At 36.7% G+C, this 23,453-nt stretch overlaps 1 protein-coding gene across 1 annotated transcript; it reads left to right on the top strand.

Annotated features, from left to right (window-relative positions):
- The first annotated feature begins 831 nt into the window (after positions 1–831).
- LOC142348083 (uncharacterized) lies at positions 832–23,122 on the top strand. Its single transcript, XM_075399251.1, has 2 exons — positions 832–1,417; positions 22,856–23,122. Exons 1-2 carry the CDS (start codon positions 1,040–1,042, stop codon positions 22,859–22,861), a joined length of 384 nt encoding a protein of 127 aa, XP_075255366.1. The 5' UTR covers positions 832–1,039; the 3' UTR covers positions 22,862–23,122.
- The last annotated feature ends 331 nt before the right edge of the window (positions 23,123–23,453 follow it).

Genomic DNA, 23,453 nt, shown 5'->3' with positions numbered 1-23,453 from the left:
CCGTTGACTTTCGTCATTTTAAAACGTGCCCGATTCGTGTTTTAAGCATGGTTACGTGACTCCATCTTAAAAAGTCATCTTAAAAAATTTTGACTGAATATCTTGAACTGCTTCGCGGTTCTCGATAAATGCCAGAAGTTCTCAGTGACGTCAAGCAGAGTCACGTAACCATTACTGAAATTGCTGTAGCCAATTTGGCACAAGGGTGTTTGGCATTGCTTTAATTGTCGTTTATGTGAATTTAATTAGTTTCAACGAAAAAAATCTCTAACTCTGGTATACCAGAATGTAATTGATTTTAACCAAATCTTTTTTAACCTCTTAATTTTTGTTTAATTGAACGTCAAATGCAATTCGTTTTTCTCTTCCAAAACATTGGTCAAACAAAACTTATTCTCCCAACCATTAATTGAAGCAAAAGGCACGAATGTACAAAATGCTCCTGAGCGTAAATTTTCAGGTGCAATTAAACGCCATTAATAAAGTCATAAGTTACAATAAGATCCACTCTTTTTAAGATTAATTCTGATTTTCCCCCATATTAAAGCGTAGGTTTCTTTCTGAAAAGAGCTGACATTTTTAGCTAATTTTAAAAATCGGTTTTCAAGTGCTCAAAAGGCCGTTTACCATATATGAGTTTGTTTTTCGGGATTTTTCTTCACTTCAATTTGCGCAAAACAAATTACCACTGATTAAGGGCGTCATCGTTAAAAGAGGGTTTGAATTATTTCAAAATAATGACGCCAACAATTTAAACAATAGCCAGTTTTCATTCCTCATCAAAACAAAGCCTTTAAGATATTATTTATTTGAGGCCTCAGATCTTTAATGCCCGAAGAAACAAAACAAATTGGGATATAATTTTTCAGAGAGCTCAGATTCTTTTCAACTCTATTCATCTGTTTAAATTTATCTCCCCTTGATTTTCCGCTATAATCACCCCGCACTAAAATTCTGAGAGCTAATTTCTACAAAAACGGCTCTGTGAGAAGTTGCGCTTTTCCGTCAATACGTTTCTTTGAATAGAATCTCTGCCAGAATGATGAAATATGTTCTGATGTTCCTTGCCTGCCAGTACCTGGCATTTTCAGCGCGAATTCTGGACCTGCTCCTGAAAGACAGCCAGTATCAGGTCCCTGGATCTAGTTGGTCCGACCAGGGTGAGCTAGCCACAATCAGGAGTCTCAATAAACGAACTGTGCTGCCCAAGGAATTCCTGTACCCCCTCAAGCGAGAAATAGAAACGACAGATTTGTCCAAGCGGGGCGCAAATGACGACTGGATTCTGGTGTTTTCTCAATCACCTCAGATGTCTGGTGCTGTTGACGAGTTTGCCAAGAGGTCCGAGGGAGGATCCGAGAGCAACGTCAATCATCAAGATTCCCGGAGGTCTTACTACAACCCTCAGAAATATCTGGTAGATTACTCTTATACTTATATTTTCAACTCGATTAATTAGATATTTTCCTAGTTATGTAGAAAAGAAGCTTGCAGGGAAATTTAAAACAGAATTTATCATATCAAAAGCTGTAGTGAAAAAAGGGCTGGACACTCAAGAATTCTTTATTGTTCAAACTGAACAGCAAAAACAGATCTCAAACCACTGTCATAAAGATTGTATTGTAAAATCACTTGTTTTCAAAATGTCATTTAATAAATCAGTTCAACTCAACTCTTTGATAGTACTTGTACTTAAAAAACTCGACATAAATTGTTCACATGCTTTGGTTATGTCTAATCAAAGCTACTTTTTCCCCCGAATATGTTTGTTAAATCCGCTAAAGAGTCACTGTTGCTGCTACCAATAGACAAATGTCGCATTTTTTGATAAGCCTGTATAAGAGGCATGTATTAACACTCATTTATGTTTCATACACAAACCGAAATGGAAAACTTAACAACTCTTTCTGGAGTTTGAGATAAAGTACTGCAATATTTGCAGTGTCCATCGGGACCGACACTGACAGCTTCAAAGTGTACCATAAAACTTAACATGATGGATACAGAACGGGCCAGTAAAAACTGTGATTGGAAACCTTATCTCAGTCTAACTTTAAAAATTTTGGTATAATGCGTAGATAGAAAGTATCGGAAATGTTTTTAAAAAAGAATTTAAAATTATGGAAAAATTTTTTTTGTCAATAATGACCATAAGTTTAAATTAAGTATTTATGTAGCTACCAACTCTATTTTCACTTTGCCGGCTTCCTTGAACTTTATAGAGGAAATATCATATCGCCCGATATGCCATTGTCAACAAAAGATAATCAAAGAAAACTGAAATGAAGAACTAATTATTCGCTCTTTTCATTTTGCTTCTTCGAGACAAGTCGCGCAATTTAATCATATTAGATCGTGTCTTCGTCTACTCAGATCGAGTATCTAGTAAAATCGAAATAACTCTGAATCTGGTTTCGCACAGCGAATCCACTTTTGTATTTTAAAAAGCATTCATTCGCACCACCAATACGGTTTTATATTTCGACCTCACCACAGCCCTCATACTGGAAAACATCACCCGCATCAGGGAATACTTGAGTTATTCGGGGTCACACGTTACTCGACCACTGAGCAGGATACTAGAATGAAAATGATTGCAGAAGTTAGCCGACTGAATGCTAAGATATTTGAAGAAAAACAGGGGAAGAGTTAGATGACTTTCTTAACGCTTTTTTGTTTCTATTCCATAAAGCTATAACTTGACGAGAAGACATATCATTGATTTAAAGCTGTTGTTTTTGCACTCATTTAAATTTTTAAAAGCTCCACGTCGTTATGAACAAACAATTGGAAAACTGCTTTTAATAATTAACCCTCTGTTAATTAATATCTGTAAAAACAAGTTGCAGTTTATCAAAAAGGATTAATTCGAAACACTCTTAGATGGCTACAGAATACCTATTTATGAAAAAATAGATTGCGTTGCAAGTAGTGATCCTTTAAGAAGAATATAGTGAAGTATGTCGTGATGATATCAGCCACGCAGGAACGATCGACACAAATTTTCATAAAAGTTCAGTTTTCCTGTTATATTTTACCAATACACTAACGCCAAAATCGCTTGGCGCAAAGAGTTGTTTTTTCATATATTTTATAAGTGAGAAAAAATTGGTCCACTGACCGTTGGGTTTCAAAATATTTGAAGAAACTGTTCACTTGAATACCAACTGAAATTATAATTCACAATTCACCATAAGAAGCGCGAAATTTGGATAGTATTCGGGTGAACAATGTAGGAAGGTTTGCCTAATCTTTGCGCCCTTTAGTGAAAAAATTTTTGCCTTTCCTTTTCTTTGTTTTCCTTTTGAAGTTAAATTTGCCTTTCCTCTTCTGAAATAGTTTTTATATTTTTTTCATGCGCAAAAAATGCATTTCACTTGAAAATGTTTAACAAAATAAAATTGAAGAGATTTATCGAACAAAGTCTTTTTGAAAATTCATTTTTATCCGAATCAATAGATTGAAAATTTTTGGTTGCCTTAGTTCTTCAAAACCCGCACTATCTTTTTTATGAAACAATTATGACACGCAATAAAACTACCAGATTTCTAAGAATCTTTTTTGAAGATACTATGATTTTCTAATTTCATATCATCATGTTTCTTAAACTCAACTTGTTTTACTGATTATTAGCCGCTTTTGTTCAAATCTAATGTAGCAGTAGAAATACTGGATGTATACCTTCATCCAATCAGAGACTGAGAAGACGCTATTCTCTTTTATAAGAGAGAACTCCACTAATTGTATTCAGTCTATTAGAGTAGTTGCACGTTGGGCGTATCTCTGACTCCGGTGTTATTCTTTATAACCACCGTTACAACTGAAATATATCTTCAGTGTTTTACTGAGTCGGTTAGTCTGAGAGATATAGGTAAGCCTACTTCGCGCGCAGAAATAAGTAGCCTTAGCTCTTTATAACTTAAGGCTGTAAAAGGAGCCCTCAACGGGTCTGCCATAACTGGTGCGACCAGTGAGTTAACAAACCGTAACAAACCGTTTAGTTGTCACTAACCGTAACAAGAACTCACACAAAACACACTAATATTTTTTGAGAAAAATCTTAAATCTAGCCTATATAATTTTATACTCCTTTTACAATTAAAACTCAGAAAACGGGAAACATTGCCCCACCAAAACCACAATACTTAATACAAAAGCACAAAAACTAACAAAATGAACCATCACACTGGTCAAACTTCCTCTAATCTCAATGCCCACTCTGATGAACTACAATTAGCTGTTCTTACACAACAAAACAAGCGTCTCACACGTGAAATTTTACCCTTCGAGCTTAAACACTATTATCACCAAGATGAATTAAATCTACTTTTAAACATAGCAAAACAGCTCAGATATCACTCTTTTGCCCCACCAAAGCGAGACACAGCCTCTTCTGTCTTTACCAGAGAAAGCATCACAAATTTCGCGAATTGCTTTTTTTCGTACCTAATTGAAGTTTATGGAGCTCAACTCTCAAAGGGCTCGATTCTTTTTCTTTGTGATCCTCACACAAACACAAATATTTTTCTCATTTATGACACTTTATTTAACCCACTATCAGATACAATATTTGAATTCCTTAATGGAGTATGGTCAGAAATACAACATTCGGATAGAGCAGGTGTATTTAGAAAATCCTCTTTGGAGTTTCTTAAACGTCTAGCCGCTAAACTTAACACTGCTGCTTTACAATCTCGAAAAAAAAACGTACATAAAATCGCTCGACAAGAAATCGAAGGCTTCACTTATCTTCTTAGAACGCGGCTTCTCTTACACTTCTCTCTTGGTATATACACAAATTTTGGAAAAGTCTGGTAAAATATATTTTTCCAGCTACACAACTAGTAGCTGAAACGTATACACAGTTAATACCTGAACTAAAGGAAACGTTACATTATATTTACGATCCGAACTGGTTTCCATAAAATTTCATAACTATTACAGAGGTACCATCGGAAACAATAAAAAAGTTGTCTATCAATCATAATAATATCGAAATAAAAAAATATAACGCAAAAACCAAACATTCACATGTAGAGACACTCCAGAAAACACAAATATGTCTCCTGAAGCGACATCGGTAGAAAATCTAGATACTATAGTCCACTCACAACCTACAGACACTTATACTAATGTTTTTAACTCAACATTACTCGATGATGGAACACTCTTTTCATCACACACAGTTAATACCTTAATTGATCTAGAAGATCAAGGTCAAAATACCACTCGAAATAATAATACTACTACTGCCACTGAAACTAATAATAACACAAATTTTTACCAAAATCAACAACACAGACATCCTGTGAACTCGACTGAATTGACAAAAAATTTAGATCCATTAAACAGAAATTTACCTACATTACCAAGTGTAAACACACCTTTGCCAAGCTTACAAAGACAGAACTCTGTATATTTTATTAGTGAGCCTGTTATATTAAAAAATTCAAGACAACCAACACTGACAAATAACCAAAAGATTCAATTTACTCCACAACAATTAGTAAATCTTGTTAGACAACCTAATTCACAAAATACTCAACAAGCAAACGCTCCAACCCCTTATTATCTACAGGCAGCTTCTACACAAACACCTTCACCTGTAGTTTGCAAGACGATATCCTTACCTAGGAGGCTCAGTGCCCATGCAAAAGTCTTTGATACGAATGGCCATGATACAAACGGCCCTCATCGGCCCGGCACAACAATGGTACTCATATCTACCACTAGAAATAAAAAAAACTGGCAAGCGTTTTGCCGTGAATTTCAAAAGACATTTGCTAATCAGCAGTCGCAAACACAAGCGAAACATTTTATAGAAAGCATAACACGTGCTTCGGTTGAACAAATAAAAACACCAGCGTTCAGAATTGAAAAAATGACCCGAAAAGCATATGTTAATAACGCTCCAGATATGCGTAATGCACAAATGAATGACGCACTCGTCAAAGCACTCGACCCACAATTAGCAAGAATAGCTCTAAAAAAGACTGCAAATCAAAAATTCAATGCATTGGTATCACGTCTTCCTTTTGAACGATTAGTAGAAAAAATACATCAAGAAAATATCACAAGAACACACACAGATTGACACAAACTAAACACATTTCTACTCTTTCTTCGTCAATTAATAATCTTTCTCTAGATATTGATCATCCCACTATAGATGATGTACACATGTTGAATCAGGATATTGCACAAGGGATCAACGTAAAGCGTCACAAGTACTCAGATGATCCAAATTTTAAAGGAAAACCACTCTTACTGAATTTTTCGAAAAAAAGTTTACGCTCGGGACACAGCATTTCTACATGCCCCAATACAAGATACACAAAACCACTGGAAAAACCTAATTTTCAGAAACAAACCTTTAATCACGCGATGAAAGGTAACAAAAAACTTCCAATCAAACAGATAACACCAGTTAATATGACCGGAAAACCACCAACATTTCCTTATCGCCCTCGAACCAACAGTAGAGACAACCGTGACCCTTCAAGACACAGAAGTCCAAACAATTTATCACATCCAAACATGAAACCTTATTACGGTAATAATAATTTAAAACCACCAAGAAGAAACGGTTCACCACAACCAAGAACCCCTAATTATAACAAGCCTGGTTACAACACTAATAACACATATTCAAATAATTCTACAACAAATTCAACTCATTATAAAAGTGATGAAAATCGTACACGACAACCATTCTCTCATAGTCGACTCCGTAATGTAAGAAATTACATTAACTCACTTTTAAACCAAGAACTAACAGACAACACAATGTCTAACACAGAAAATACAGAAACACAAAACGTCTCAGAGGAACAACTTCTAGAACAACAATTCAAGGATTTACTCTTAGAGTTAAATCAAGATACCCAAGACGAATATTTTAACTGTCAAGAAGAATGTATCACTCATAGAAGAATACATTCTTTCCACATCATGCAAAATTGTTATATGGGTATTACCATTAACAATATATACACAACAAACACCAGATCATACAAAAACAGATTCTCCGCCACACCTTGAAATTGACTTCCTATTAGACATGGGAATTAACCTGAATGAACTCAATAAGGATAGTTGGAAAAAAATTAAAGAATATCGCAAGTTACGATTAAAACATCAACATTTGTTCTCTCAGCAGCAAATTATTCTAAACTACAATCAAATGGCATAGTAAAACTCAGTCTCTATCCGGATGTGACAGAAAATCGAACACTACAGAGCACAACGTTTACACTCACCTTTCACTTATCAAATACAAAATTTAACATCCTAGGAACACCCTTCTTAGAGAAATACTTTGAATCGATAAAACGTTCATCTCAAAAACTAGAGGTTAAACATAATCAGGAATTAAAATCATTGAAATTTTATGATTCTCCAATTAAATCACCCCCATACTATTCAGGGTTATTCCTTGTTATTGGTGACCACTCACTATTTTTTCAACCCTTTGAACACAGAATTTTAACTTAATCTTTAACTGCATACGAATGTAAAACCAAATATGCGAACGGAACTATTCCCTATGCATCTGATTTCTCATTAAAACCAATTCATAAAAATATGTTTTTCTCCATAGTGGATATTAACAATCTTGGATACCCGTACCAATCATTTATTCAAATACTCACACAAATACCTTTGAATCAACCACTAACACTTGTAAAAGTCCTAATTGGGTAAGCACAACAAGATATCCCACTCGCTGATTTACAAACCACAAAATATTGCATCAATGAACTCACGGAATTCATGGATGCTTACACTTCAAATTATCTTACATACGGTACATCAGAAACGCTCAAAAAACTTTATTGCCTAAACCTCACTAAACAACAAGATCGCGAATATAAAACACAACAAAACAGGTTCCTTATATCATTTGATGTCTCAAAATTCACAGAAACAGACAGAAATTTTCTCATCATGATCAATTTTGAACACACAAAGTTAACACAAACACAATTTGAACACTTAGCACAGCTTCTTACACAATTTGAGCTGTTATGCTACATCTAAATTCGATGTAGGGAAAATCAAAGTAAAATTAAACCTATCCTTAAAAGCAACAGCTGTATTAAAAAAAACAACGCGCAACTCGCATCCCTTTTCAGTTACAAGACCCAGTACAACACTTACTCGACATACTAACACATTTTGATATCATAGCACCTGTTAACACAGGTTCCTTCACCACGGGAAACACTTTCATTAATCCAGTCATTATCCTTCGAAAAGGAGAATCATTAAAGATTGTTTTAGATATTCCCCAATTGAACATAATGGTTGACGAAACAAAATGTAGTTGGCCCATAGAGCCAATCCAAATAATACTCACACATATTATGATACCGATTTTCTCTAAAGCAGATTTGAATAGCGCATATAACCAGATGCCGGCTAGATAAACCATCACAACGACTCACAAATTGACTCCAGAGTTACAACAAACATTTGACAAAGTATAAAAAGGAACTTACAGACGGAACATTTCGCCTTGCAATCCCTAATTCTGAAAAACCTTTTTTTATGTGATGCCTCTAACTATGGTATCGGAAATGCACTTCTCCAAAACAAATCAATTAGGGAAAATGGGCGTAGTCTGTGCAAACTCCCGTCTATTTAACACCACAGTACTTAGACGTTCAGTCACTCGTCGCTAATGCTCAGCAATAGTCTGTGCACTCTCGGAATACGAATTACTCGTTCAAAGGTCACAACACTCTATTATTTTGTACACCGACCACAAACCAATTCTCCTTTTGTTTACACAAAATAAAAAAAACAAACCACAGAGTATATGAATTTCAGTTATCTCTAATGAAATTTCCAAACCTTCATATAGTTTGGACAGAAGGGAAAAAGTTTATTGAGTCGTTCACTAACAACAACAACACAAGACGAACACCGTCTTAGAACAGTTGAAATCCCTTATTCTAATAAATGTCTTCATAACACATAACTAACACATAACCAACACCTATACAATGTCACTATGCTATGTCAAAGAATACATTAACACAATAACTACAGATACTGCTGTAGAATCACATCTTCTGATCTATTTACAAATTGAACATAACTTTTTCAAGTACAAATAGAGAGTGATCTCTACATTCCTGTATCGTACCACGAATTTAAAACTAAAGCACAACCGCTAGAACAATATCAACAAAACAAAATCAAACAATTTAAACAGAATCAATTACCAATAGAAACCTATCCAAAAGTACAACACACTGACGTTACTCTAAATACAAATACAACAGAATCATTCATAAAACCTCCTTGGAATGCAAACTATGTTAATAAATACCATTAGATTCTCACTCCAAGCGCTAGATGATTTTGTACCCAAGTACCCGGAAATTTATAACTGTTTCTACAGCGAACAAACGGAAATAAATTATAACCTCTTATACGAAACGCAACAACAAGATCCGGTTATCAGACAACTCCTTCTTTGGAAGAAACATAAAAACTACCCCCCCCCCCGCCCTTCACAAACGATACTAGCAAACAAAGATTTGTTACACTACTCTAGACGCTTCCAGGATCAGAGTATAAACGACACTAATAATCTATGATTTTATAAACAAGAAGCTAAACCACCAAAAATCTGTTTACCACTCTCACTATTATTAACCATATTTTATATTGCACATTCTCACGATCTTTCAGGCCATCCCGGTCGTGAAAAAACATACACTGCAATAACAGATAATTATTATTTTCCGAACGTTAAAACATGGACAAAAAACTTACACAAGATAGCTTGAATTGCCAAACAAGCAAATCCTCGCCAAACTTCCTCATTGCCCCACAACAGCCATTTTTAGAAGTATCACCATACTTCAACTACCGTATTACAATGGACACAAAAAGCCCAATCTCTCCGTCTTCGGATGGAAATTTTTGTATCTATGTTATTGTAGAAGCTTTCACACATTATGTTGTTCTCCAACCATCACCCAAAAATGACGCAGCAAATGCTTTCACTGTTTTATTTGACCACTGAATTGTCAAACTTGGCATACCTGACATTTTAGTAGCCGATAATGGAAATGAGTACATTAACGGAGAATTTGCACACTTTTGGGTATGCACAACAAGATATCTCACTCGCTGATTTACAAACCACAAATTATCGCATCAATGAACTCACGGAATTCATGGATGCTTACACTTCAAATTATCTTAAATACGGTACATCAGAAACGCTCAAAAAACTTTATTGCCTAAACCTCACTAAACAACAAGATCGCGAATATAAAACACAACAAAACAGGTTCCTTATATCATTTGATGTCTCAAAATTCACAGAAACAGACAGAAACTTTCTCATCATGATCAATTTTGAACACACAAAGTTAACACAAACACAATTTGAACACTTAGCACAGCTTCTTACACAATTTGAGCTGTTATGCTACATCTAAATTCAATGTAGGGAAAATCAAAGTAAAATTAAACCTATCCTTAAAAGCAACAGCTGTATTAAAAAAAACAACGCGCAACTCGCATCCCTTTTCAGTTACAAGACCCAGTACAACACTTACTCGACATACTGACACATTTTGATATCATAGCACCTGTTAACACAGGTTCCTTCACCACGGGAAACACTTTCATTAATCCAGTCATTATCCTTCGAAAAGGAGAATCATTAAAGATTGTTTTAGATATTCCCCAATTGAACATAATGGTTGACGAAACAAAATGTAGTTGGCCCATAGAGCTAATCCAAATAATACTCACACATATTCTGTTACCGATGTTCTCTAAAGCAGATTTGAATAGCGCATATAACCAGATGCCGGCTAGATAAACCATCACAACGACTCACAAATTTTGTAAAAGCAGGACAGCAATAGTGCTTTAAAAGTTTACTTTCAGGCATTTCTATCGGCCCAGAAGCCTCTTAATCTTTTTATGAGTAGTCTTTTTAAACCACTGATTCGCAAAGATAAAATTATCACATACTGTGATGATGTTTTTATACAAGATAATAAAACAGACACAATTTCCAAACACTTGAACAATATCATAAATTTCTCAGAAAAGAAAACCTTAAAGCCGCTCCTGATAACTTTTTCTTTTTCCTCGATTTAGTTAAATTTTTGGGACAACAAATTCAAAATAATCACATATACCCACTAAAATCCAAAATCGATGGATTTTTAAAACTACAGCCACAGAAAAATAAAAAAAGAAACACAGAATTACTTTGGATTTCTCACTTTTATCTCAAAATATATTTATAATTTTTAAGTTATTTTGAGACTTTTCTAACTCCAACTCCGAGACACAACAGATTTTAAATTGACTCCAGAGTTACAACAAACATTTGACAAAGTAAAAAAAGGAACTTACAGACGGAACATTTCGCCTTGCAATCCCTAAATCTGGAAAACCCTTTTTTTTATGTGATGCCTCTAACTATGGTAACGGAGCTGCACTTCTCCAAAACAAATCAATTTGGGAAAATGGGCTTAGTCTGTGCAAACTCCCGTCTATTTTACACCACTGTACTTAGACTTTCAGTCATTCGTCGCTAATGCTCAGCAATAGTCTGTGCACTCTCGGAATATGAATTTCTCGTTCAAAGGTCACAACAGCCTATTATTTTATACACCGACCACAAACCAATTCTCCTTTTGTTCACACAAAATAACAAAACAAATCACAGAGTATATAAATTTCAGTTACCTCTAATGAAATTTCCAAAATTTCATATAGTTTGGACAGAAGGGAAAAAGTTTCACTTCCGGATTTATTGAGTCGTTCACTAACGACAACAACAAGGGACGAACACCTTCCTAGAACAGTTGAAATTCCTTATTCTAATAAATGTCTTCATAACACATAACTAACACATAACCAACACCTGCTGTAGAAACACATCTTCCGATCTATCTACAAAATAAAGATAACTTTTTCAAGTACAAGTAGAGAATGATCTCTACATTCCTGTATCGTACCACGAATTTAAAACCAAAGCACAACCGCTAGAACAATATCAACAAAACAAAATCAAACAATTTAAACAGAATCAATTACCATTAGAAACCTATCCAAAAGTACAACACACTGACGTTACTCTAAATAAAAATACAACAGAACCATTCATAAAACCTCCTTGGAATGCAGACTATGTTAATAAATACCATTAGATTCTCACTCCCAGCACTAGATGATTTTGTACCCAAGTACCCGGAAAAATATAACTGTTTCTACAGCGAACAAACGGAAATAAATTATAACCTCTTATACGAAACGCAACAACAAGATCCGGTTATCAGACAACTCCTTCTTTGGAAGAAACATAAAAACTATCCCCCCGCCCTTCAGAAACGATACTAGCAAACAAAGATTTGTTACACTACTCTAGACGCTTCCAGGATCAGAGTATAAACGACACTAATATTCTATTATTTTATAAACAAGAAACTAAACCACCAAAAATCTGTTTACCGCTCTCACTATTATTAACCATAAAATATTTTGCACATTCTTACGATCTTTCAGGCCATCCCGGTCGTGAAAAAAACATAAGCTGCAATAACAGATAATTTTTATTTTCCGAACGTTAAAACATGGACAAAAAACTTACACAAGATTGCTTGAATTGCCAAAGAAGAAAATCCATGCCAAACTTCCTCATTTCCACACAACAGCCATTTTTAGAAGTATCACCATACTTCAACCACGGTATTACAATGGACACAAAAGGCCCAATCTCTCCGCCTTCGGATGGAAATTCTTATATCTATGTTATTGTAGAAGCTTTCACACATTATGTTGTTCTCTACCCTTCACCCAAAAATGACGCAGCAAATGCTTTCACTGTTTTATTTGACCACTGGATTGTCAGACTTGGCAGACCTGACATTTTAGTAACCGATAATGGAAATGAATTCATTAACGGAGAATTTGCACACTTTTGCCGCACATATAATGTACTATTTAAGCCACGAACACCTTACGCACCATGGTCTAATGGACTTGTAGAGAACAGTAATCGCCAATGCAACACATATATTTACACAGTTTTAGATTCACAATACGACACATGGTCACAAAAAGTAAAAACAATTCCTTTTGCTTTCAATTCACAAATCAGACCCATTGTGAATCATTCACAATATGAACTGTATTCGGCAAAAGGACAAAAAACCAATCATGTCCAACCTATCTTCCACCACAGATACATTTGGAACTTGTATACCTTCGTCTAATTACCTTGTAATTTTTTCCCCAAACATACACACCCTGACCATCTCGGTCATCAGCCACAAATTAAAAAACTACAGAAAGGATATTTTGCACACTGGTTTCTAAATCGTAAAAAGACACACACTGAAGTCTATAATGAAGTCCACAATTATTTAAAACAAAATAAACCTTTACGCAAGTTCATATATCGCCGTTTCGGAATGGCACAATCACTTAAAATTAACACTTATGTTTTAATCGTAAATAAAGCTACACAAAATGGAACATCCAAAAAATTCAACCATAAAAAAATCGGACCTTATAAAATCATTGATACTTCCACATTAGTTACCTATAATTTAGAAGATTTCTCCGGTAAATAAATCACTCACTATGGAAGCAATTTATTACCATATTACCCCAAAAGAACTTTTCCCGCGAAAAAATGGAGAAATACTTCTCGGACTACTCTATGTTACGAATTCATCCAAAAAAGCCGACTATCGCTGAATCAAAATCTGTCTCGTTTAGTCTAGATGACCCAGACATACCAGCCACTAGTGAACACTCCCCCAGCAACTCGTAACTTGTCTGAAATACCAGATTGTAACTCGGAAGATTACTATACAACAGACGCTCGTCTTAGACGTCAGCCGATTCTTTATACCACAGTAAAAAATTTCGGGTTCAAGAACGACGCACCTCTGAAAATATATACAGACCACATCTTTAATACACAAAATCACTCCTCTCGCTTTAGTTAGCCAAACACAAATTAGCATAAATCACCAAATACCTAGTGAATACAACTCCAGTAAAATATAATTACCTCGTTCTCTTATACGAGAGGGATAATTTGGATAGTTCCTTCACCCCTCTCCCCTAATACAATTACTTTACTGGGAAAAAAATTCAAGCAATTTAATTTAAGAAAAAGCACACGGAATATCCTTTCACCTGCTACCCTAGCAGAACCACAAAAACCCCTCCATCAGGAAATGAAAGGAAGGGGATTACAGGCCACTCTCCACAAACATAATAAAGAAGAAAATAACTAAAAATTGAGTAAACAACCGACCCACGGCTCGGTCCGGGAAAAATTCCGCAATCTCATTTATTTAGCAAGATATGGTTCGGTAACTTTTTCCCCCGAGGAAAAAGTCGTAATTAGAACATACCGTATCGAATTGAACCGAATTGAACAGTTCACAATAGCTACCACACAACTCCACACTTTCAGTCTCACAGTACTGAAAGTTCAGCGTAACCTCTACCAAAACCCAGGTATACAGATTACTTCACAACACAGACTCGAAGTACTATTTAAGAGAACACCATACTCACACACTTTTCGATATATTCAGAATTTCAAACCTAAACAAATCCGTTTTCAGGATATTTTCTGTAATTAAGACCACATATTGTTTTCACACACTTGTTGTGGTTGGGTTTTTTTATATTAGAGATTTTAATAACGAACACATTGCTCTTTTCTATCTCCCAATGTTTCCACCTCAAGCAACACCTAAATTATTTGAACTTCTCTACACAGACATTGTATACACTATTAATCTTGACGCTATACCGGACTCATACGATATTAAATATATTAAAGAACTACTTAAGTTGGATGAGCAATATCAACAACTCGCCAAAACAAACAGCTCACAAAGTGATCCTGTATAACAGCACATTATCTTTGCATTTGCTATAAAAGATTATACAATCGCAGAATTGTTAACAGTTTTATCTTCTGATTTTTTAAATCTCACCTCTCAACACAATGTCCTTCCACCAGAATCACCCTTCACAGCAATGCGAGTTAGTACACCTACTTTAAATCTACTTATAACTGTTGTTCCGACTTTCATTAACTTTAAAATCTTCCATTCTGATAATTGCCCTGCTCATATTGTGATAATCACAATTGCGTCCTCTAATCAACAATCCAACACTAACCCAAGTGCCCCTCCTGTATCCGAACCACCCAGTTGCTCATACAGTGAAGCGACTAAACAATCCATCCCCAAAAGTCATCAATTAAACTCTTTATTAAAAAACCACAAGCACAAGAAACCGAAGAACACCCCTACTCAGTCATTACTACTGCCAAATCTACAGAGAGACCTTGTACTACTGGATAATCCCCCCACTTTACCCCACAATCAGTAATCCCATATCCACCTATCAAAACCTAGCGCAAATACACCAAACGCAAGCACAACAACCACACCAAATAAACACACAGACTTTATTGCCATACTCAGGCTTTATTGCTAAAAAAACACTTCAACCACCCCCTATTATACCTGCTCTACCACGAGCACGACAACCTGAATTAAATAATTATTCAAACACACCACAAGTCTCCACTCAACCTATAAACTTTGCAAACACAGATAAAACCACTAGTTCTGATTTGCCACAGCCAATTCACACTGTTTCAAATATAAACTAACACCACAAGGTATTAGTCTTCTCTCAGATACCTCTATCTCTGATCCACTTAACTCTTAATTTTCTTCACCTACTCCATCACAAATTGCGAGTAAACCTTTTAATCCGCCACAAGGACCAGTAACTAATAATGAACGCTTATTTTCACAAGCAAACTGGAATCACTCATTTAATATGGTCAATTCATCACCTTCAGTTCAAAGTTAACTACCACTTGGCTTTCAAGGTATAACACCTATAATTACCCTGACTTCAAACTCACCTATAGCAGACCCAGACCAACATTCTCACGATTGTTTTGGGAAACAACCCGAAACTACTCGAACTTATCCAACTCTACTACTAAAACTTGACCCAAAATTTGTTGTTCTCCCACCCGCCCTTTTTGGAGATCGTAACAACGGTGAACAACTGCATAACTGGGCCAAACAAAGGAGTACTAAATCATACAAGATCACCCCAGGTCAAAAACAACGAGCACACGACTTGTTTAAACAATCTAAACCTACATTTTCTGTAGAAATCATCGTTGACTAAGATAAACTAATTTTCATCCACAAGCTTCTGCTCCACCTATCTTTAGGGTAAAAACAAACCCATTACCTTTTATCGGCAAAGAAATTCACAATAATTTTGACAGACACACAAAAAACACAGCAGGATATTTTGTATTCTACAATCCTCATTCTGGAACTCCTTACACATGTCTATTACAAATTTAATTTTCTTATTGCTTAATTTATTTGTTTCACACCCACTTCCAATAAAACAACCCATTAATGTTCAAAAACACAAAATTTCCACACCTATATCGGGAGTACAGGACCTAGTAGTCACACACTATGGTTGCTCACCAAAATATATCACAAAAATGCAGTATTATAAGCTCAATAAAATTTGCTAATGAAAAATCAAACCGACTTTCAAAAACTGCCTGGCCAAGTAGAAATTTTTCTATAAATTTGAACACTTCCAGTACGCGCCTACGCCATACACGCTAAACTCAGTGACAAAGAAAGCTGTTGTCACAAAATCTGACTCAACAGATGCTTTAGGTTTGATCACGATAATTGGTATGTTAACAATATGGAAAGACCTTTCTTTCCCACAAAAATTGAAGCGCGACGAGAACTTGCACGCGTTGGTCTCATAAGTAAACACCACTATCACCCACAAATAATACAATTCGATGTACTTGATGATCCATGATGGCAAGCTAATATTGAAGCCAAACAAGGCCGTTTTCAAATCGATCGCTATAGACCCTTTGCTTTACAACACGGAAGCATGGTTTACAGGGGACCATTGATGGATCCCAAATGCTACAGATAATCCCTGGGCTAATTGTCTAGGTCCAAACCCTGAACACGAATATCATGTCATACACGCACTAGTATGGTCACTTCAACTAACTAACATCACGCATTGTTTTGGAGTAAAATCAGAAAACATTTACTACGGCAAAACCCGTAATAAATGCAATCTTGAACGAAGCTACTGTCCTCCAAATTACGCTATCAAAGCAACAGTTATTTGGGAACCCAACAATCACTGTCGTATTTTTGACGTTGGTAGATCATATGCACGCATGATAAAATTTCAAAATGGCTATTTTTTGAAACACTCCAAAATAAAGAAACCAATTCTGGTCACAAACATAATGCACACATGTACTCTAGCTGTTTTCAAAAACACCTTTATGATGACTCCTCACATTCTCGTTTTGAGGTCCTCACAAAACCTCTATATAAATGTAACCAAGATCGCCCATATTATGCTACACAATAACAAGATTTTTTTGTCCAATAATCAAGAAGGTTTCACTTTTGTTACAGTCAAAGCATCAGCCGAATTTAGAGATGAACACGTAACTTTTCATAATGGAGCACCCTTCATCACACCATATACTAAAGCAAATATTTGCTTCGGATATGTTATCCCACAAGAATCACCTGTTTATCGTAAATCTGAAAAGTACGGCCTTTTAAGAAACCAAAATTGGTTCGGTGCTGTTCACCCAAATGTACAGATGGATGCAAAACACGACTACATGGTTAGCCGAGTCTTACAGAAAATGGACTGCACAAGTCTATCTATCTATAAAAAATTTTGCGATCTAGATCGCAATCTTAATCAAAATGCATTTATTCTTTTAACACAAAAATTTTCAATTGTAGTATATTTCATCACAGGCCAGCGCCACACATTCGCTACACTTAAAAGTTAATTGCAATTTCACTTTTTCAATTTAAAGTTGTCTCATCGCCTCTTTATGTAATAGGGAACCAATATTTTGGACGAATTCCTATATTCTACCAAAACATAAAACAGTTTGTAGACCAAGTCACACGTAAGGCCTTCCCTTGGTCTGTTAAAGCACCATGTAAATCGGATAATTTTGATCAACAAATCGCACTCAATGCGGATGGCGATGAGCCATACCGTTTAACGGCTTATCCAATTAAAGCCCGAAACCCCATCAGAACTTTGACGCCTGACGAAGTTGGAAACCTCTGCACCCACGCGGACTTTACAGCACAACAACACGGCATATACAGTCAACACATTTGGACTAAGTTCATTGATAAATTGACATTTAAACAATTAGTGGACGAAGCCGCCGGGAATTTTGAAGAAGCAAAAGCTGTAAATTTTGCAGATCTTGCAAAACAAGCACAATTACAAGCACAATTCTGAAAATTACAAAGCGAATGTAATAACTATTTTAATATACTCTTTTTAATGGAAAAGAATTTACAATTCGCCGTATCAATTGGCATGATCTAATCAGCGGCAATTATTTGAAAGGATCCCTCATAGGAATATTTGGATACACTTGGTACGTATTAAAAGAATAAGTCATAATCTGGACTGTTTTTAATTTTCTACAGTGCCCCTTTGGCCTATTTCGTTGCGCAATTAATGCAAACAATCTCAAATCCCTTCTCGGACCCAATATCACATTGGCTAAGGTCATTACCTCCGAATTTTTCGGAGTATTTTCAAAGACAATTTTCCATGTATTACAATCCGATTCCACACAAAATAACCCAACATCACCTGAAAAGAGACGGAAACACTCCGATGACAGTTGCACTCAACACTCTCAGATTGAATTGAATCTATTCCACAAGAAAATTGAAAATTTCTATAAAAAAATCTCCTCTCCTGTAAACAATAACTCAATTAAAAATCACGCTTCTACTCTCCCCGCCTCTTTTTTTGAATTCCACGAATTACGAATAGCATCACACAAGAAACCTGAGTTTCAATCAATCCCTACACTTACACACCTTTCATCCAAATAGACGTAAATACTCAATTGGTATTTCATTTTCAAAAGACTCTTTCGAAGGTGATCCTGATTATCTGGAAATCCCAGAAGAGCTCATTTTAAACTTACCTAGCACTCGTATTTAACACTTTTTGTTTTAGCGACTCCACAGCAGTCACCACCGCAGCACAGGACGGAGGTTCATCAATCCCTCCAAATGTGGACACAGATCCTCAACCATCTTCTCGCGCTGCAAACACCAGCATATGACCTCATTATGCTGGAGGTCGATGACATCCTACCCTCGCCACTCACACATTTGGTACTGCCTCACCCAGTACCAGAACCAGTGAGCGAGATGCAAACACCAGCCCTCTTCACGATGTCTCAATCGTCCCCACATCCACAGTCTGTGGACACAATAAATTACGCACGGGTGAACCCAATGCCTTCACCCGCCACGTCATCCTCTTCCTCAGGTGAACTCCAGCTCTATATCGAGAGTAACACGAGCTCACCCTGGATTCCTGTTGGACCACCAAGCTCGTCACAAGAGCTGCTCCTACAAGAAGATCAACCGGTACCACAGCCAACTCCAATACGACAAATATGCACACATCAATATCACATCACAACAACCACCCCAGCCTCCTCTTGGGCTGACGAAGTTGCCATAGAGTATCTCCTCTTGGGCTGACGAAGTTGCCATAGAGGAACAATCAGGTCGCTCTACGCCTGAAACGGTTATTCCAAATTGGGCATACTCTGGCAGGATTCGTGGACCTCGACCACGGTCTCAACCACTGCTGTACGCACCACAAGTAATGCCCAAACCCTTTTCACAACAACCACGGGAACCTTCACCACGGTATGGCCCAACCATTCCACCTCTCCGACCCCAGACATCCTTTCCACAACCACCGTCCTTTGATCGACGGACATCGACGGATAATTATTCGTGCAAAGACCCTTCACCTAGGAGACGCCCTAGAATATCAGCTCACAAAACCTACCCCGTGCGCTCTTCAGCGATTCAGGGTTCACAGTCACCCGCCCGACACACTGCAAGCCCCCCAAGAGGCCCACAGCCAGCCCTCATCCTCTAGAGGAAGAGCAAACCCTTTCGCTCCCGCACAAGAATGACTCACAGACTGCCAAGATCCAATTTTCGTTTTCACCAATTCACAAATCCTCCCGGCAATGACACAATCCACGGTGTCCATGTTCCAGACCGAATAAACTACACATCGACACCACCAAAAGATACTTTGAAACACACAGCTAGTTCTTGTTCCCTTGGACAATTGGAAAATGAGTATGTCCATGAGGGTCAGGATAGAGATCTCCCACTAGAGGCTCTCCACTTTACGATCAACCCTCGCTTCACAGAACGTTTTTGGCACCAGTCCAAGAACTTCCTTGACCTTGCGGACCGCCAGAATGATTAATTGAACACGTTCTTCACTGGCGATGTCGCTCCCTGCCGTATTTATCAGAAATACGACACCTTCTATCTTCAGTTTGGTTTTTTGCATCCCACACAAATGTATGTCAATAACCAACCACACAAGGTCAATAAAGTGAAAATGTTGCACACGATCCACAATTATTTATTTGTCCAACATCAGTTCCACAGGACAAATCCCATCATCCACATGAATTCGCGTCTCCAGTACACCGATACTAAACTCACTTGGCCCTACTACATGAAATTTGTTAATTAATTTAGCCAACTTATTGTAAAGGTACTCTTCGGAATTTCAATCTGATAAAAAATTATTTTCTGTTATCGCCGCTCTATGCGAAGACCACTCGTCCGGATCGAATATCCTCAGTCTTTAGAGGGAGGAGCCACAAAATGCATGTACGGCCACAAATTCAACCTCCTCTACAGGGACTGGATGACGAACAAGTTGGACAATCGAGAGCCGTCAGCAGAGGAGACACAGATCCTCAACCATCTTCTCGCTCTGCATTCATACTGCAACGTCGACCTTTACCCCGTGCACTTGCAGCTTGCCTGGCACGCGATCAGGAAATCATAGAAGTCTTCAGGGATCCAGACAATCGGGCCTTTGATTTGAATTCGAAAATCGGACGTAGGCCACAGTCCTACAACATTGGCCTCACAGTCCCTTAAAACTTACAGACTCACTGTTCTGAAAACTCATGAGTTTTTGTTTTTCTCTTTACTATTTCTATTTTTACTTTTTATATCTTCACTGTCCACGTCATAATTTCATCCTTTCTTCTTTGCCACAATTGAAGATTAGGATCAGTTCTTTTCTCCTTCCTCCGGGTCTGGACTTACTAAGCAAGTACTAAATTTAACGAATAATTTTAATAGGGAAAGTAGCTCACACAGTAGCTAATGGATGGATTTCCACCAGAAGGTAAACTGGTAAATCCGACTGGTTCAAACCTTGTACCAGATGGAGATAAACAAAAATCTCCTTGTACAAACCAGACAGAGACTAGGGACTACAAGCGATCCTCCAATTGGAAACACATCCTCAATACTTGACAGTGAAGAACAGTTGGGTACTCTAAACAGGACTGAAGTTACTGGCCAGCAGACCCTGTAACTGGCACAGTCACTGTCTCCACAATCAGACAAAACCGTCACTGACGACACTAGTCACTACTTGGACTAGTCACTAGTCACTAGTAACTAACAAGGCCTTCAGACGACGACAAAAATCACACCCCACTTCAGAGGGAACACAACTCTTCACTCCACCATTCAACGAGGATGACACATTCATTGCATTTCTCCTACAGTTCACAAATTCGGATTTAAAACTCGTAACCCCGGATGGATGCAGCAGTAGAAATACTGGATGTATACCTTCATCCAATCAGAGACTGAGAAGACACTATTCTCTTTTATATAGACAGAACTCCACTAACTATATTCAGTCTATTAGAGTAGTTGCACGATGTGCGTATCTCTGACTCCGGTGTTATTCTTTATAACCACCGTTACAACTGAAATATATCTTCAGTGTTTTACTGAGTCGGTTAGTCTGAGAGATATAGGTAAGCCTACTTCGCGCGCAGAAATAAGTAGCCCTAGCTCTTTATACCTTAAGGCTGTTAAAAGGAGCCCTCAACGGGTATGCCTTACTAATGCCAATTTTTTGATAAATTCAGTCTCCTAACTTTGCGCTATCGTTCCATGTTATAAAGAAAAGCAGCATATTCCATAATAAAATAAACAAAAAAAGCAGTTCAGTCTTCGGCAGGTATTTGATGTTTTTGTTCAGCTGAATAAATCTGATTTATTGGCTGATGAAATTCTCCTGACCTCATTTAAAATTTGGCTGAATCTAAACACATGATTGAATTCTGGATGAATTTGTTTATCAGCATTCCAGCTTTTGCGCACCTGATATTGAGATTTAAGGTAGAAAATGAAAATAGGTGGAAGATAGTCTTGCAAACAGCTGAAGAAACTGAATAATTACAAGCTTATCCAGAACTCAACCATATGCTGAACTGTTGAAATCATTCACCTATTTTTACATTTGATTTGAATTAATTCATGAGAATGAGACACTTCCATGCAAAGAAAACTTTTTTTATCGAGAAACTGATATTAAATTTTAAAGTTTTGATTACAATTTGATGAGACTTTTGTAGTCAATTAGCAGCGTGAACATAGAAAAGTGCAGTCCATCTTAAGCCAAAAAATAGGCATGAAAATTGTAAAACAAAACCTCGTAGTAGACAATTTGAAGACAGCAGTCTAGATTAGATTACGATTAAACTTTACCCTGTGTTCGTTAAAATTGAAAATTAATCGAAAATTGTGTTAGCACACAGACTATTTAATTGTAATTATTAGTGGTTTCAAAAACGTTTCACCACTTTATTTGTTTTTATTAGGGATGAACAGTGGCTGCGTACGAAAAGATGCTGAGAATTGGAGGCAGTTCAAACACTTGACGAGGATAAACAAACCAATATCAAATATGTTCTGTTGCCATCTTAATAAAAACTCACTGATCGTAATGACGGAAAACTATAAATAACTTCCGCTTCACTTTACAATTTATTGTGATTTTCAAAAAGATATTTTTGGTTATCTTGAAGTGTAACTTTGTCAATATACTGAGATGTGGAAAAAATTTCAAAAAAATATCCAGTTCCCGATTATTTTTGGACCCTATGGCATACATTTAATACATTTGCAGGAATAGTAACGCATAAACATCAACAACGAGGCTCAGAAAAATGCGACCGCAATTATTGCTCCGGCTCCACCTTAGCAGGGGGACTATATGCTCAACTGGGTTTTTTTTTTCACTCAATTTTAGCAGATTGATATCTTAATCGGAAAAAGTAGAGAGTTGTGAGCGGTATCACTAGAAAGCCCGTCAGGCGAAGAATAATTAGTTATAAAGGTTTTTTATTTTCGTTTTTTTTTCAAGGCAAGTTATCAAGGTAAACAATAGTTTCATTGATTTAAATTATTCCAAACGGT

This window comes from Convolutriloba macropyga, chromosome 1, assembly GCF_964194025.1.
Source record: "Convolutriloba macropyga chromosome 1, txConMacr16.3, whole genome shotgun sequence".
Lineage (NCBI taxonomy): Eukaryota > Metazoa > Xenacoelomorpha > Acoela > Convolutidae > Convolutriloba > Convolutriloba macropyga.
Note: the sequence above shows the minus strand (reverse complement) of the source record. Positions and strands in the feature narration are given on the sequence as shown.

What these genes read in the sequence shown, in the direction of transcription:
- LOC142348083 (XM_075399251.1), top strand. Translation starts at nt 1,040, where the DNA reads ATGATGAAATATGTTCTGATGTTCCTTGCCTGCCAGTACCTGGCATTT.